This window comes from Aulostomus chinensis, chromosome 22 (genome assembly GCF_037954235.1).
Source record: "Aulostomus chinensis isolate RoL2024-O1b breed Wild chromosome 22, RoL_Achi_v1.0, whole genome shotgun sequence".
Taxonomy (NCBI): Eukaryota; Metazoa; Chordata; class Actinopteri; order Syngnathiformes; family Aulostomidae; genus Aulostomus; species Aulostomus chinensis.
In genome coordinates this window covers 2,850,917-2,867,905 of record NC_141341.1, presented here as the reverse complement: position 1 = coordinate 2,867,905, position 16,989 = coordinate 2,850,917, and the positions used below count along the sequence as shown (strand labels likewise).

General features: G+C 45.9%; 2 protein-coding genes and 1 long non-coding RNA gene across 4 annotated transcripts; 2 read left to right on the top strand and 1 right to left on the bottom strand.

Moving 5' to 3' along the window:
* The first annotated feature begins 164 nt into the window (after positions 1 to 164).
* Positions 165 to 10,132, top strand: LOC147240348 (class I histocompatibility antigen, F10 alpha chain-like). 2 transcript variants are annotated; one of them, XM_086193492.1, is made up of 8 exons: positions 166 to 328; positions 2,464 to 2,730; positions 5,467 to 5,745; positions 7,423 to 7,713; positions 8,110 to 8,208; positions 8,499 to 8,516; positions 8,619 to 8,688; positions 8,821 to 10,132. In XM_086193492.1, the coding sequence occupies exons 1-7, from the start codon at positions 274 to 276 to the stop codon at positions 8,669 to 8,671; spliced, it is 1,062 nt and encodes a 353-aa protein (XP_086049618.1). In that variant the 5' UTR covers positions 166 to 273; the 3' UTR covers positions 8,672 to 8,688; positions 8,821 to 10,132. The 2 variants fall into 2 exon arrangements, with proteins under 2 accessions (XP_086049619.1, XP_086049618.1); XM_086193493.1 differs by lacking the exons at positions 7,423 to 7,713; positions 8,110 to 8,208; positions 8,499 to 8,516; positions 8,619 to 8,688; positions 8,821 to 10,132 and having other exon boundaries at positions 165 to 328; positions 5,467 to 5,774.
* Positions 10,133 to 11,967: 1,835 nt separating this feature from the next.
* On the top strand, positions 11,968 to 12,629 carry LOC147240347 (uncharacterized). The gene is made up of 2 exons (XR_015111256.1): positions 11,968 to 12,018; positions 12,120 to 12,629. It is a non-coding gene; the product is annotated as an uncharacterized LOC147240347 (long non-coding RNA).
* Positions 12,630 to 13,123: 494 nt separating this feature from the next.
* Positions 13,124 to 16,853, bottom strand: psmb8a (proteasome 20S subunit beta 8A). Its single transcript, XM_086193536.1, has 6 exons — positions 16,443 to 16,853; positions 16,061 to 16,202; positions 15,320 to 15,431; positions 14,871 to 15,000; positions 14,112 to 14,316; positions 13,124 to 13,314 (listed from the first exon to the last, which is right to left on the bottom strand). Exons 1-6 carry the CDS (start codon positions 16,590 to 16,592, stop codon positions 13,226 to 13,228), a joined length of 828 nt encoding a protein of 275 aa, XP_086049662.1. The 5' UTR covers positions 16,593 to 16,853; the 3' UTR covers positions 13,124 to 13,225.
* Positions 16,854 to 16,989: the final 136 nt, after the last annotated feature.

Sequence of the window (16,989 nt, the reverse complement as noted above, 5' to 3'; positions counted from 1 at the left end):
CCAGGCGTCTTCTCGTCTCGGTTTAAACGCTCAAATAAGAGGAAAATAACTCCCTTCTTTCGCTTTCGTTCCTAACCTGTAGCGGTGAGTTCTACCGAGCTACAAGTGACGTCGGGGCTGATTCTGAATTCTCATTGGCTCACATGGAGGTTTTATGTCACCACATCTCCGTCTCAACGCTCATTCCAGGTTTGGTGCTCGATCTGGAAGCTCCGTGTGTGTCGACATCAACTCCTGCGTGATCCACCGAAGCTGCAGCGGCGACAGGCGACCATGAACACCGCCACCTTCCTCCTCCTTGTTGCGGGAGCACAATACGCAACTGCCGGTGAGTCCGGTTTGCTTGACCGTCCGTTGATGGGAAAGAAAGAAAGTGTCTCGAGACTCCGAAGGTCCCGGGACTCCGTTACAGATTACTGACGTCTTCAAAAGTAACGAAACCTTCACGTTAAAATTCACGTGTTCACCGCAGCTCGACGTCATCTTTGAAGGCTTCTTTGTCAAAGACTCAGGTTTATTTAACAAGAGATGATTTAGTGTTTTACTGTCAGGATCTGAGGCTCTTCACTGTTATTACTAGTATTGTTGTTAATATTATTATTGTTAATATCATTATTGTTATTATTATTGTTGTTGTTATTGTTATTGTTGTGTTTAAATTCCTGATCAACACCTTCAGTCAGGATTGAGAGCAAAATCATATCAGCTGGAAGAACAGAAATCTAACATCAATCAGCTCTCCACTGTAAAAAGTGAGGCTAACAGAAACTCTGCTGAATTTGTAGAAATGAAAGTGGAGTGAATGAAGAAAACTGGCCTGAATATTCAACATCTCCTCCATGTTTTACTCATCAAAGTTAGAAAAATTCACCCAAAATCTGGATGAGAGGAGAAACTTGGCGTTACAATTTGGGATCAATGAATCTGGATCAGTGACGGAGGGTTCACACTGGATCAGGTTTGCTTCTTCTTTCTGGCTGCATGAACATCATGGAAACCAGGGGTGTCCAAAGTATTTTAGTGAGGGCCGAAGACAGAAAAATGAGCGGGGCGGGGCCTCACACTGGAGGAGACGTACCGAAAGCGGACTTGATTTCAGACAGCAGGGAAGCGTGCAGCGTCCACGCTGGGTGGTTGTGTCCCAAACAGGCGGAGCTTAACACAGGAGGCTCTACAGGTGTGGCACCAGCCGTTCTTTGCCTTGTAGGTTCTTGTTCTGTGTATCCAGACCATGAGCAAGATCAACTAAAAAGGCCAGGTCTGCCAGGCGCAGAGGTACCGTCCCCCAGCTCAGGTGTTCCTCACCTCGCCCCGCTGGACAGTCCTGGCTCCCAGTGCCTCTTGGTGATTGGACTGTTCTTCCTGACAGCCTGACCTCCGCTCTCTTTGACCTTTTGCCCAGTTGAGCTCCGTCTTCTCAGCTGCCTCTGACGCAGCTTCAAAAATATCTCCACCCGTCGTCGTGCCCTGTTAGGCTCATCGTATCAAGCAGTTCCTCCGTCCAGCAAAAATGTATCGTCTCCTCCCCGCTCAACAATCGCACGCCGTCCAGTAAAAATCCAAAGCTCGAGCTTTGTGTCTCAGCTGAAGTTTCAAGTTCGCTGACAAGTCCCTGATTGGCCGCATCACTGTGTTTGTGGACAGGCCCACGTTGTGGACTTCCTGAACTTCTTCCAAGGACATCGACTTCATAGCTGCCGTTTTCCTGTGTTTTGTGAGCATGGAAAAACAAACTTGCTGAGCTTGACGGCTGGCCGCCATTTTGTACGATGTGTAGCTCCGATGTTTGGTCTCGTGGTGTCGACGGACATCAAACTCTTCCATCACATCAACATCTTCTTTATCAATCAAACCCATTCTTTTTCCCACCGTGTTTGAAATCTTCTCCACTCACTGCCTATTTTGTCTTTCTTTGCCATTTCTGGTGAAAGTTTGTCTTGGCTTAATTTTGTTTAGTGGGGAAGCACCGTTCCGTGGCTGGCTCCATCTAGTGTTGGAACTGAGAAGTGCAACAGAGTTGAGCTCCAACTTCTTGTGCGGGCCATGTTCAATGATATTTTCAGAATTTGCTGCGGGCCAATAAAAACCGGACGAGCCGTAGTTTGGACACCCCTGATCTAAACAAACCTCGGCCTCCGGAAACACGAAGCAATGAACTCAACGTTCCAAACTTGAGGAGCACAAACCTTCCTGGGAATTCTGGTCCTCAACGAGAAGTGAAGCTGCGTTGGTTTCCTGTTTGTGCGTCCGGTTCAGGTTTCTAGCGGTGTTTCTGCTGAAGCCTAGAAAATGGAGTTGCCGACGGAATCGTCAGGAACACCAGACGTCCTCCTTTATTTGTCCGCTCGTTGATTCAGAAACCTCGGCTGGAGGCTCTGCAGATTTGGTTCTCAGGAAACTAAAATGAAAACGTGGTTCATGAGACTGCAGGTTTGAAAATCTTCTCATTGTTCTTCCTGACAGTGACTCATTCCCTGAGGTATTTCGACACTTCGTCCTCTCAAGTCCCAAACTTCCCAGAGTTTGTGAGCGTTGGTTTGGTGAACGGAGTTGAGACGGTTCGTTTTGACAGCAACATCAAGAAAGCAGAAGCCAAGGAGGACTGGATGGAGCGAATCACAGCCGACGATCCAGAGTACTGGGAGGGGGAGACTCAGAAATTTATTAATGCCTGGCAGGTCTACAAAAACAACATTGAGGTTGCAAAAGAACGATTCAACCAAACTGGAGGTTTGTGTTCACACACACACAACAATACACACAAACACACTAACACAAAACAGATACACACATACAGACAGATTCACACACGAGTACACACATTAAAAAACACACACATAAAGACATACACCCACAGATAAACACAAACGCACAAATAAACCTAAAAAAACACATTAAGACACACACAGATACACTCTCACACACACAGGTACACATGTACACACATACAGACACAAACACACAGATACACAAAATATAGAGACATAAAGATACTCACATATACAGTCACACACAGATACACACAAACATGCAGATGCACACGCGAGAACACACAAACACTCACAGATACAAACACACAGCTTCACACACACTAACACACACAGCAGCACACAAAAACAGATGCACACAACAGTAGTCATACAGTCACACATATACAAATACACACATACATAAACAGAACACAAAAAAACACACATGAATACACGTTAAAAACATGGATGTACATGAAGACATACACACTTAGTTACACACACATACACAAAAAATACACACAAACATACTCATACAGTTAAACACACATACACAAACATGCAGATGCACAAAAGAACACAAATACAAACACATGTACATTCACATATACACAAACACACAGCAACACAAAAAATTATACAGATACACACAAACACACATACAGATACACACATACAGTTACACACATACACACACATGGGATGCACACACACAGATACACGAACACACAAAGATACACACATAGATACACACGTGGAAACACTCACGCAGATACACACTACAGTACACATTCAGACACGCACACACATACAGTATAGGCACACAGATACACACAACAGTAGACATACAGTTACACACATACAAATCTACAGATACACACAAGCATATATACACACATACAGACGCACACAGACACACTTTCACACACATGAATACACATATAAAACATGGACACACATAAAGACACATACAGATACACACAAACTTACAGATACAAACACACAGTGACACAAATATACACAAACACATACCAACACAAGAAACAGATACAAACATACAGATGCACACAAACACACACACACACACACATATATACAGATGCTGAGGGATGCACACACATACAGATGGACACACAAAGACATACACACTTAGTTACACACAGATACACAAACGCACAGATACACACAAATCCACATGAAACGTAGACACAGATATATGCTCACACTCAGATACACAAAAAATACAGATGCACACACTAGAACACACACAAACCCCTACAGGTACAATCACAAAGCTAACCACAGACACAAACACACACAGCGCTACACAAAAACAGATACACACAAATACACAGAAAACATAGACACACATAGATATGTGCTCACACATAGTAATACACAAAAATACAAACATATAAAGATACTCACATATACACTTACACACAGTTACACAAACACGGATACAATCACAGCCACACTCACATATACACAAACACAGCGACACACAAAACAGATACACAAACACATAAAGATACACACTAACACACAGATACACACATGCAGAAACACTCACATGCAAACACATATACACACTACAATACACATAGAGACACACGCACACATACATGCGCGCACACACAGATACACACAATCATACATACAAACTCAAAAACATACACTCACATAAACATTAAACACATAGACACACAAAGACATACACACAGTCGCACACACAGATACACACAAACACACAGATGCACACTTAAAATAACACAGATACACAATCACTTCCAGATACAAACACACACAGCTACACAAAAAGTGATACAAACATACAGATACACACATACAGGTACACACACTGAGGGATGCACACACAACAGATACACACAGATAAATACATGAATACACACGTTAAAAACATGGACAGATACACAAAATACACAGACATAAAGATACTCACATGTACAGAAACACACACTCACATGCAGATACAGATACACGCTACAATACACATACAGATACACACAAACACACTGGGGGGGATACACACATTTTCAGATACACAAACACAGATACACACATAAAGACACACATACACACATACAGACACACAGCAATAGACATACAGTTACACACATACATATATACACATACATAAACGCACAAATTTACATACAAACACAAAAGCAGATACACACATAAAGATATACACAGGTTCAAAAACATGGACACACAAAGGCATACACACTTACAGTCATACACACATACACATAAAACATACACACTTACAGTGACACTCATGCATACACACACACATGCAGATCCGTACAGATACACACAAAGATACTCACACATACAGTGACATACAGATACACACAAAGATACTCACACATACAGTGACATACAGATACACACAAAGATACTCACACATTCAGTTACACGCACATTCAAATACACACACACATAAAAACATGACACAAAAACAGACGCACAAGTTCAGATGCACACACACACAAAGAAACACACACACAAACCTAAATATGAATACACACATGTAGATACACACACATAGATATACACACCTGCAGGTACACACCTCCCCCAGTGTGGACCAACTGGTCTCTGTGGAGCAGGGAGTCTGTGTTGGAGGGGGACCAGCTGGTCTGGATCTGACTCTGGTTTACTGCAGGTTCTGTCTCTGTCTGTCTCTCAGGGGTCCACATTTTCCAGACGATGTACGGTTGTGAATGGGACGATGAGACTGGAGAGGTCACTGCTTTTGATCAGTATGGTTACGATGGAGAAGACTTCCTAGCGTTTGACCTCCAGACGCTGACATGGATCGCTCCAAACCAGCAGGCCGTCATCACCAAACTGAAGTGGGACAATGACAACGCTAGAATCACACAGAGGAAGAACTACTACACCAAGATTTGTCCTGAATGGCTGAAGAAGTACGTCAACTATGGGAGGAGCTCCCTCCTGAGAACAGGTAGAGTCACATGACCTGGCGTGTGTTCCACGATGTGCGTCACTCAGGCCGCAGCCAGCGGTTCTTTCAGTACTCCAGTAATCTATCAGTTATTCTGCTGATTGATCCAGGAGGCCGAGGAGAAGTGTTGCACCTTTGGCTTGTTTTTTTCCGGTGGCGTTACTTTGCTTCATTTCAGAGCAGCGACGCGACACAAAGAGAAAATGAGACAAATCTCTGAAATGGACAAGAATGAAACGCCGGTGTAAAAGTACTGAGTAAAGTAACTTCACTTTGACAGTACTTTCATTGACGTTACTGTAGTTTTTACTGAAGTACTAACAGGGTCCTACAGGGTCGGCTCACCACGCCACCTTTTCTCCTCTCATGAGTTTGTGTGTCTGTATTTAGGAACCAGAACCACCAGTAAGAGAGCGCCAAAGTCCAACAAGAGCAACTAAATGGTGACTTAAAATGAAAAGGAACCAATTAAATGCTGGGTTCTTAAATTTAGAAGGAGGGGTCAGTAACGGATGTGAGTCGTTCCTGCGTCTCAGCAGGTCTGGGATCAGTGCTTCAGGGGCTCTGTGGCTCAGTGCCTGGTGTTTTATTGATGGTGGCCTGCCACACCAGAACTCTGGCACCAGGACAGGACTGTCTCTTTTTGGAGATGCGCTCCTTTCTCCGTCTGACTAGAAGGAAACGCTTCATCAGCACAACTGTGCTCAGATTTGTGTCCGTCGTTTCTGCCGAAACGGTCAAACTCAGGCGATGTCCCACGGGTCTCAGGTTCCCTTCGAGACACACGCACACACAAACACACACACACACACACACACACCCCAGTCTTCCTGTCAATCCAACAGCAGCAGGCTGAGGACAGCAGGACGTTACACTGCAGGGTTTCACACACACTGGATTTGTGCGGACACTCTGGTTTTGTCATTTTTATTTCCTTCATCAGTGGGAGAGGACGAGGGCGCGTGTGACTGATGAGTCATCAGTCGGCCCCCCCTCACCTGGTGAGGAGGTCTGACCGTTTCTGACAGAGACTCCGACTCTCCTGTTTAATGGAAAAGCCTCCTTATGGAGTTGTTTGATTGTGTCAGCTCACCTGGGTGGCGCTGATGATGTCACTGACCATCACGTTAGTTCCCACTGTTTTAATGAACTCCATCATCAACAACGAGTCTCCTCCACCTGCAGCTCTGCTGTGGAAACTGAATCGTGGCTGAATTCATGCATGGAGACACAGAGAAAGGCCTTGGGTTTTAGGGCGGCTTTATGAACCATCCTGCTGATGAAGGAAGTCACCAGAGCAGACGTGTGTGTGTGTGTGTGTGTGTGTGTGTGTGTGTGTGTGTGTGTGTGTGTGTGTGTGTGTGTGTGTGTGGAGGAACTGCATTGACTCAGAGAGGAGAGCCACCACAGCTGTGTGATCATCAACGTTATCAAAACTTCAACTTAGGCTCCTCAAAGCTCCGGTCTTAAATAATTCAGCTGTTTAAGACTGAATTTCAGGCAAAGCAGAGTTCAGAGGAATTTTAGTCATGGAGTTCCTGGAGGAAGTGTTTCAGCCCTACCTGTCACTCCTCCTCGCCCTTTTCTTTCCTCCCCTTCATTCCTATCAAGCAGGAACGCCACCAGTGGGACGTCAAGTTAAATCAACCATCATCTGTGTTTGTCTTTTCCCTCCAGAGCTTCCCAAAGTCTCTCTCCTCCAGAAGTCTCCCTCCTCGCCGGTCAGCTGCTTCGCTACAGGTTTCTACCCCAACAGAGCCGCCATGTTCTGGAGGAAAGATGGGGAGGAGCTTCACGAGGACGTGGACCTGGGAGAGATCCTCCCCAACCACGACGGAACCTTCCAGATGGCCGCCGACCTGAAACTCCCACCTGAAGATCAGGGGAAGTACGAATGTGTGTTCCAGCTCTCGGGCGTCAAGGACGACTTCGTCACCAGGCTGGAAAAAGACGCCATCCTGAGCAACGGTGAGATCAGAATCAGTGGAACTCATTCAGGAGACGTTGCTTCCAGAGGTTCACAATAGAGGCGCTCAGAGTTCCAGATCAGGCTCAGCGCTCGTCTGGAAGACTAAAATGAGGGTGGAGCTCCTCCAGGGTGTTGCCTGATGGATCTGGAACCTGCCTACCCCCCCTGCTGCTGGGCAACATTCATGCATTCACTGCTGACTTGTTTGGTCCACACAGAAATCTAGAGGTGACGTTGTGTGGAGTCAGGGTTTTCAGAATTGTCACATGATGGCCTTCATTTTCAAGGCAACGCCATTTCACTGATGACATCATTTGCAGTGACATTTTCATTGAATGTTTGGCGTCGACTAGTTTGTACAATTGTGACCATTTTTGTTGGATTTCCCCCAACAGAGAAGACGGACATGACCATCGCCATCGCTGTCGTGGTGGCCGTTCTCGCCGTCGTCGTCATGGCTGCCGTTGGATTCGTCATTCACAAGAGGAGGAATGGTGAGAGGCCTTAGAGCGGCTCTTCCCTCTAAAGAGAGCTTTGCCTTTCAAGCGCTCACAAATGATGATGAATGATGATAGCAGTTAGCAGCTATGGGTAGCAGTTAGCTTCAAGCTAATTGTACATGTCTGGGAGAGACGGGATCAGAAGAAGTCATGTTGGGTTTGAGAGAAAGTTGGAGGAGATTCATCAGTTTGAGAGAGGCAACTGTCAGCTGGAGCAGCGCCGCTGTTTTCTGGCGTTTGCAGCTTTTGAGAGTTTAATTTTTTTGTCTTTCTTTCCATTTCAGACAAACGCCCTCCGACTCGTAAGTAGACGCTGCTTTTCTTCTCATCCAGTGGGAACTGGGAAGAAGGTTTCTGTGTGGTTTCTCTGGTTGTGAGCTCACACCGTGTCTCTGACCCCACAGCTGTCAACACCCCCGAGGTTCTGGAGGAGCTGAATCCCAGTCCTGAGTCCTGAACCCACCACTGCCCAGCGTGAGTTACCAGTCGCTCTAAATGGTTTCTTCATGTTTACGCTCAAAGAAAACCTCTGGCTGGACAGGAGGTTTTCACAACTCAAGGATTTTGCCTTCCGTTTGATGTGTTTTTAATCTCCTGTCTCCTCAGGTCTTTGGCAAATGTTTGTCACTGAAGAAAGAGAGACGCCATCACATCCTGGCCGTCTGTAAACTGGGACTAAACTGGGACTAAACTGGTTCATAATCAGAATAAATCATTGATGTGTGGGTTTGAAAACTCCTCTTGTAGCAGGAGATTTTTACCAAAACGAGATAAACAGAAACTGCATTTTTGGTCATCAAAGAGTTGAATTGAAAATTTACATAAAAAATTCCTGTTTTCAGTTATTTTTAATCAATTATTGGGGGAAAGGGATGTTATTGATATGTTTCAGTGATTTTTGGTGGTAAAAGCAAAGTGATATTTAGATTCAGTGAAGAGGAGAGGGATTCTAAAACATTTAAATCATCTCACACGCTAACAGTTCTCGCTTCTGCAGTTTTTCTGGTAGGTTTTGTTGTCGTTCTAAAACAAAAGCATGACGTCAAGTCCTGCTGCTGGCCTTCATCACAACATTCAGGCATCGCCCTCATGGCTGCACAGGTGTGGGGTTCAGGTGACGTCACGGGACGGGGACTCGCATCCCAGATCTGCTGGTTTGACTGTTGGCAGGAAGTAGAGGAGGAGATGAGCTGGAAGGATGGAAGTTGAGGAGTGGATCCTGAGGGAGTGATGTCATCATCCCTCGGCAGACGCCTGCGCTCTCCCGGTGACCCCGAGGTCGTTTTCTTCATTTTTCCCCAAAGAAAGCCCAGTTTTGGTGGATCCGGATCATGAGAGGTTAAGGGGTTATTAGATTAATAGGATCTTATCAGATCTTCCAGGATCAGCAGAAAACCCAAATCCTGTCCACCTCAACTCCACACTGTTGATGGAGTGAAGCTGCCGAATGGCTGAAGTATCGTAACGACACACTTGTTCAGATGTGAGATGACAGCGAGGGAGGGATTTGCTGCGTTGGCCGCCTCACCTGCTCACAAACATTTACCTGAACATTCTTCTCAAAAATGATCCACCAGATTGATTTGGTTTGAACCAGAAGTTTTCAGGTTTGATTTGTTTTTCTCTCTCCCTGTCAATCGAGGTGTTTGGTTTCCAGTTCTTCTGTCTAAGGGAAGTCAGTTTTAGTGTGTGAGCTCGTTCTGGTGTTCCTGGAGTGGAAACGTGTCAGTTTGAAGCGTCTCCATGTGTTCCAGGATCTGGGTGTTCTTGTCTTTCAGGGACCTGTAGATGAAGGCGAGCAGAGCTCACGGTTCCTGGTCGTCTTGTGGTAGAAAATGAATGTCAGTTGACGCTTCACTGCTGGATCGCTTCTTTCTCTGTTCTGCTGATTTTAAAATAAAGTCCCCAATGATCCAAACACCTCGTCTGTCATTTCCTGTCCAAGCTCACTCTTTGTGGTTGTCGTGGTGACGTGAAGATTTCATGAGGTTTCTAGATGGTCACACAAACTCCATCAACGTTCCTGATGTCAAACTCCGTCATGGAAGCGACCGCCGCTGCCAAGGATCAGAAGGCGTCAACGAGCTTCAGGGAAATGGAGTTTTATCGCTGTTCTGAGATGAGCTCACGTCAGTCCTCTGGATTCCCCCTGAACAACCTGCTGTGCTGAGTTCTGCCTGGCAACTGATGACACTTAAAAACAAAAAAATCACTTCCATAACAAGGTAACTTTGTACATTTAGAGTTTGTTGTCGTCATGATGACTTAGGAGTTTAGGAACTTCTTCCATGGATTGATTTGTTTTCCAGTGCAGCCTCTCAGTAAAATCCACGCCAGGAGACATTCTTCCAGCACTGCTCGTTTTTCACAACAGTCACAGAAATTCAGTCAACGCATCCCTGATGGTGAACTTGATGATCAAAGCAGGTCGCCATTGAAGATTAGAGGGCATCAATGAGATGAAAGAAAATGGCTTTCATCCCTGTTCTACCAGGAGTTTTCCACTCGAGGCTCCTCAGTCCTCTGGAGTTCCCCTGAACAACCTGCAATGCTGAGCTTTACCTGGCAACTGATGACACTTCAAAAAAAAAAAAGTCATGTTGGCTATCATAAGAATTACAGTCTCATTTCACTGGGGTAACTTGTTTGAAACAAGTAGTTTTCATGTTCATGACATGACAAACGAGAGTAAATCCCTCCTCCAGGAAGTGGATCTCAAATCCAGCCTCCAGTCTTGAAAGGTTCCAGCCCCCAACATCTGGCCTGTGAGCCCAAAGTTAAGAGCCAGTATTCTGACAGCATTTCTTTCAAATGCTCCTTTGAATAGGGGCTGCACGGTGGTGCAGTGGTTAGCACTGTGGCCTCACAGCAAGAAGGTTCCGGGTTCGAGTCCCGGCTCGGGCGCGGGATCTTTCTATGTGGAGTTTGCATGTTCTCCCCATGTCTGCGTGGGTTCTCTCCGGTACTCCGGCTTCCTCCCACCGTCCAAAGACATGCAATTGGGGACGAGGCTGACTGATACTCTAAATTGACCGTAGGTATGAATGTGAGTGTGAATGGTTGTTGTCTCTGTATGTTGGCCCTGCAATGGACTGGTGACCTGTCCAGGGTGAACCCTGCCTCTCACCCATAGATGCTGGGATAGGCTCCACCCCCCTCGACCCTTAATGTGTAGGAATAAGCGGAAGATGACGATGGATGGATGACGATGGCTCCTTTGAATAAATAACAAGAAGTTAAAGCCTCTTAAAAAATGGTGTGATGTCACGTCAGCTCGTTCCCGCTGTGTGTGACTGATCAGAGATCCTGGCAGGATCGAGTCCATTCAGCCTGCGGCACCTCCACGACAAACCTGTGAGGCTGAGTACTGCCTGGCAACAGGTGATGTCACTGGAATGGTTCTCATTTTTCGAGTGGGCAATTATCAAACCTGTTTAACTGTTTAAGTTTTGTCTGTTCAGTTCTATCTCTCTCTCTCTCTCTCCGGTGCTACGAGGCCCATCGGTTCTTCAGCATCTTTTTACTTTTTGGGAGCAACAAATCTCGTCATTCACTTTCTGCAGATTGTGGTGTGACAATCGGTTTAAGGATGTTATTCTAAGCTTTGTGCTGCCCCGCCATCGTGTACCTGTGGCAGGAGGCGTGGCTGGTCAACTCTTTCCCAGGTAGCAGCTGAAGCACATCATCGTCAGCCACCCTAATCAGTGCTCTATAAAACACCGGCTCAGAGTTTGCTTCACTGTCAGGTGGTTCTCAGTCCCTCGTGGATGACCTGTGCCAGCTCACCTTGCCGCCCCTTGCCTCGTCAGTACTCTGGTTTCCCCGGTCATTGCACTGCAACTGTCTTTTCCTCTTCTGAGTTTTTTGTTCCCAAACTAATTTTTGCTTTTCCTTTTTGTCCTCAGTGTCGTGCGCCTCAATGTGGGTCTTTAGTTGGTCTGCTGAGACCAGCCAGCCTCCTGCCTGCCCTCTTCTGTTGCTTCTTTGTTGATGACAAATTTTGGTTTTTGCGATTTTGAGTTGTTAATTTGTGGATTTTTGACTTTGTTGCGTTGGTGACATTAAGCACCAGTTTGTTTGTTTTCTGAGAACTTGAGTCAGCAGCCACGTTTGCATGCGGACTTTTTCTTCATTCCGATTGAAGAGTTCGGGTCGACTGTTTACACGTGACGTGATCTATTCCGATCTGGTGTTGACATGTGCCACTTCATTTAAGCGGAACCGCCCATAATTTTGTCCATCGGCTCGAAAAACGGAGAGTTGGTGGGATCGTATCCACTTTTGTTGTTGTGCTGTTTATCCTCGTAGTAGCCGGTCTTCAGAGTTCTCCAGGGGCTTCTAATTTGTTCGACGCTTCAGTCGATGCCGGCTTCGTTGAGTTTTTCGTGGATTTTTTTCTTTTTTTTTTTTACAGTTCATAACTTCTTGTTTTTCCTCCCGTCTAAGCGTGCGATCATGTTCAGGTCTTTCAGAGTTTGTATTAAAAATAAACTCTCTGCTTCGGACCAGTTCTGCGTGCACTGCTGCTTGGAAGCCACCATTTTTATCAAGTGAGGAAACGTCACTGCGCGTTCAGGTCAAGACAGAGCAGGAAGAACACCGCCTGACCGCGTTCCCTTTCACCGTTTACATAAGGTTTTACATCTGATCCTTTTGGGAAAAGGAATATTTTACCCCTGTGAAACCAAATGAAATTCCATTCGGTTTAGGCCTCTTTATTCGAATTGAGGTGTTTATATGGAACGTTTTTATTCAGTTTGGACTTCTAATCCGATTCTAATTGAAATTTTTGGGCTCCATGTAAACCCAGCTAGGCTCTGGCCATCCCGGTCCACCCTGAACGCTCGGCCTCGACAGATATTTCCCTTTTAAAATCAAGGAGTCACAAATATTCCAAATCATCAAATATCCACCTTTTCCACAGCATCTCTCAAATCATTTTTATTTCATTGAGAACATTGTCATAATTTGCGAGAAGTTTAGAGGAACAGGGGTCGTTGAAGGGTCCGACTCAGAACATTCCCTTCCTGTAGCGGTGAATCAGCTCTGACACGTCCTCCTTGCACACCTTTATCCAGCCACCCTCCTGCATGTGGTACACTTGACACAAACACACAAACACATCTATGAATAGGAGCCCACACCAAGATAACATACTTTAAACCAACCTGTATCAAATTTCCATGCAAATCTGCACGGCGCCTTTAAAATCTGTAGTTAGAGTACGTAGTACGTCACTCAAAAAAGTAGATTGGGTCATTTTCTACTCCCTCCATGCTGATGGAAGGTCAGGTAAAGCTTTTTTTTTTTTTTTTTAGTCCACAAAACCTTTGAGGTTTCACAGGCAAAGTTGTTGCAGTAATTTCACTAAAAATTAAGTTTAATTGTGAGAAACTTCACAAAAGTTTTTAACATCATAAAATCACGGGCCAGTGACGTTCAGCATGGCAGGACACTTTCATCCCTTCAGCTGAGCGATGGGGAGACGCTGAATAGTTTCTTTTTTTTTGTATTTTTTTATGTTTGAGAATTAGTCTCCATTCACAGCCGTTGTCTTAGCGATGACTGCAACACCGTCTCCTGTGGAACTCCATGTGTATTTTGTGCTCTAAAAAAACCTTCCCCCTGACCTTCCATCTGCATGAGGGGGAGAAAACAACTCATTTGACATTTTGGATCAATTATCCCTTTAAATATGCTATTTTACTATCAAACATTCAAGTTTTTGTACTACTTTGATAGTGTGTTCTTGCAGTGACAGGTTCATGGCTGGACCGCGCCTGGTCACCACTCAGTGGATTCCACTGATGGCCCATTACTAATGTTGGAATCGTACATCTAAAACAAAACGTCGGCATCTCTGCTCGAGGTTTGGCTCATTCTCAGAGCACACTCACTGTTCACCACTCCTCCAGAGTAGGCATCCCTGTGTGTGGCGTGAGCGATGCCTCGGCAGCCCAGTTCATACGCCTCCTCAACCGTCATGTCTTCCTTGTATCCGCTGTCCACCACACCGTAGGCGTAGCCGTTCCCACAGCCAGTGGAGAACATCCAGCCGGGCAGCCGCGTCCCATTATCATCCACGTAGTACAGACCAGGACCCTGCGCACAGCAGCACACTGCGACTCTCAAGACTGCATTTAATATGCAGGACGCAGATTTTTTTTTTAATCTCCAGCACAAACTGCCGCCACTACTTTACAACCCCGCTAGATTCTGAGAAAACCTCAGCACAATGATATCCTACCTCTTTTAGTCATTTCTTCAGCTTACATGCGGTGCTTCATCAGCGGCTACCTGGACATTCTTAAAAGGATCGCGTCAATTTGATGTGTCTTTCATCCGTCCCCCCCAGAGCCAGACAACAGCGCCGACCCACTCCTCTCTTCTCTGAGAGCATTCAGACGCCGGGACCACAAAGATCAACCCACCTTAGCTTAGCTTAGCACAATGAATGGGCGTAGGTGGGAAGTGTTAGCATAACTAGCCCCAACCCTAAAATGAAAACCTTGTCTGCCTGAGGAAAGCGTACGTCTGAGGACTTTTGATGGTGCTGTGCTAACACTTGTGTATTCACTGGCATCTCCATGAAGACGTCCACATACGAGGCAGCAGGTGAAAAGCCTGAGCGGTGGAATGATCCTGCTGAACATCACCTGTTTGTCCCATCCACAGATCATGCTCCCCATGGAGAGCCCCATGCCTCTGTAGCCCAGCATCATGTTGGACAGCAGCTTTGACGCTGCAGCCACAGAGATCCTCTGGTTGTTCCTCAGCCTGTAGAGCCTGAAAAATCCGTCTGTCATCAGCACATCACTTATCCATCAGTCAGCCAGTCAAAGGCAGATATTATTGAGAAGTATCATTAAGTAGAGCCTGCTAAACAAGACTACATCGCTTGTCAGGACATAGTTGTGGTGGCACTTTTTTGGGGGGGGGGGGGGCGCATGAGGCTCATTATCCCCCTCACTCAGAGCAATGGAGCAATGGTTGCAAGTGTGAGCGACAGACAACCCTCTTCCGAGTCTACAAACATTTATGCTTCATTATCAAGTGCTGAGAAACTCAGTGACAGAAAACAGAAAAGTTGGGAAGGTGAACAAACCTGCATTCTTTGGCCAAGAGCCTCTCCCAGTACTGGCAGTCTGCGGCGCTGCCGGACATGGTGCCCAGCAGGTACGGGTTGATCTCTATCACTTTGTTGACGTCGTTTGATGCTGCAGACGTTCGTGACATATTTTGGAGGAAGGAGAAGCCTTTATTGCCATCGCACAAAGATACAACTACACATTTCCTCTACTTGTAAGCCATCTTCTACAGGGCAGTGGGCGCTCCTCACGTGTTCATGGTGCTGCCAAGCCAATCCAGCAGCTAAACTGCTAGTCTGTAGTTTGTCTTCAGCTCCAAGTAAAGTATTTACGGACTACAAAAACCATGACGGTTACAGCCGACCATGTAGTTGAGTCTTAAAGTGACGGTTTTGCTGCTGTTAGGAGATGCTGGCCCTCAGTCGCCAACATTTTTGCATTCTGGAGTCACAAAGAAGTCACACAGAGGTGAAAAAAAAACTACATGAGGACAAAACAAGAATTTGTGAGCACTTTAAGGGCAAAGTACACTTTTTGAGCGAGGAATCACTCTGATGAGCGGCTTGTCTGATGAGGGCCTGTGAGACTGGTGGGGACGTTCACTCACGTGTTAAAGTGCTGCTCTTGAACACGGGGTCAAACCTGATCCCTGGCCTCGGTGAAATGATTATTTTAATTCGACATTTTGATCAACTTTTGATCTGTTTTTATACATCTGTGTACATATCTCCAAACATGCAGACATCGTTCAGAAATACCCAGGTAATTGCCCGCTGAGGCTCTGGAGTCCACAGCCACGATGACTCCGTGTCTGAACTTGAAGGCCAGGGTGGTCGTACCGTGGTTCAGGTCAATGCTCACACCCCCGTCTTGGTTGCAGGACTTGAGAAACCTTGAAGGCTGAGATGAAACAAAAAAAGTGGCATGATGTGTGTGTGCGTGTGTGTAAGGGGGGGGGGGGGTGAGAGTAAATGAGAGTGGGATATTTTATCCAAACACAACTTCATACTGACTGTCACCTGATCGTAAAAATGAACGAAAGCAAGAGACGCGTGATAAGCTCGGCGCGTCTGACGCGCTCTTGCCAGAGTTTCCGGCTCGTGTATAATTTAACACTCACCCTGGTGAAATGATACTTACATCTGCGCCCAGAGGTACCGCGAATTCTTGAATTTTGGTCCCGAAATTGTAGTGGTTGGTTCTGTCGACGAGGTGCGTCTGTCCGGATGGAAGAATTTGAGCCCGGAGTTCAGAATAAGACTTAAAACCACTGACTTCGAAAAGAGCCATCGTGTGTTTGAGGGGGCAAATTATGTTTTATTGCACTGCAACTCTGCCCGACAGCTCGAGGACGAGGCGTGAGGGACTCGTTCCTTGTAGGAGACAAAGAATTCGAAAGTGAAAGGATTTTTGACAAACCACGCAGTTCCGCTCATGGAACGGCGAGCAACACAAAACAAACGCCCGACCACGACACGTTAATTTAAAGCATTGATTGGCAGTGACTTGAGATTTGAAAAGAAGTCGATAGGTGAGAAGAAACCACGAATGTTCACATATCAAGCAGCGACAGACACTTTCGTTAGCCAATGGCAGAGCGTAGTATTTCCTCATCATCAGTCTCCAAGCAGAATGCAGCGCTCAGGTGGACGCTCAGGTGGGACACGCAGGTAAATTCATCAAATCG

What these genes read in the sequence shown, in the direction of transcription:
- psmb8a (XM_086193536.1), bottom strand. Translation starts at nt 16,592, where the DNA reads ATGGCTCTTTTCGAAGTCAGTGGTTTTAAGTCTTATTCTGAACTCCGG. An exon ending in CTCTTGGCCAAAGAATGCAG is followed by an intron (nt 15,001 to 15,319) that starts GTTTGTTCACCT and finishes CGGATTTTTCAG; the next exon opens with GCTCTACAGGCTGAGGAACA. An exon ending in CTCTGGAGGAGTGGTGAACA is followed by an intron (nt 13,315 to 14,111) that starts GTGAGTGTGCTC and finishes GTTTGTGTCAAG; the next exon opens with TGTACCACATGCAGGAGGGT.
- LOC147240348 (XM_086193492.1), top strand. Translation starts at nt 274, where the DNA reads ATGAACACCGCCACCTTCCTCCTCCTTGTTGCGGGAGCACAATACGCA. An exon ending in GAGCTCCCTCCTGAGAACAG is followed by an intron (nt 5,746 to 7,422) that starts GTAGAGTCACAT and finishes TTTTCCCTCCAG; the next exon opens with AGCTTCCCAAAGTCTCTCTC. An exon ending in AGACGCCATCCTGAGCAACG is followed by an intron (nt 7,714 to 8,109) that starts GTGAGATCAGAA and finishes TTCCCCCAACAG; the next exon opens with AGAAGACGGACATGACCATC.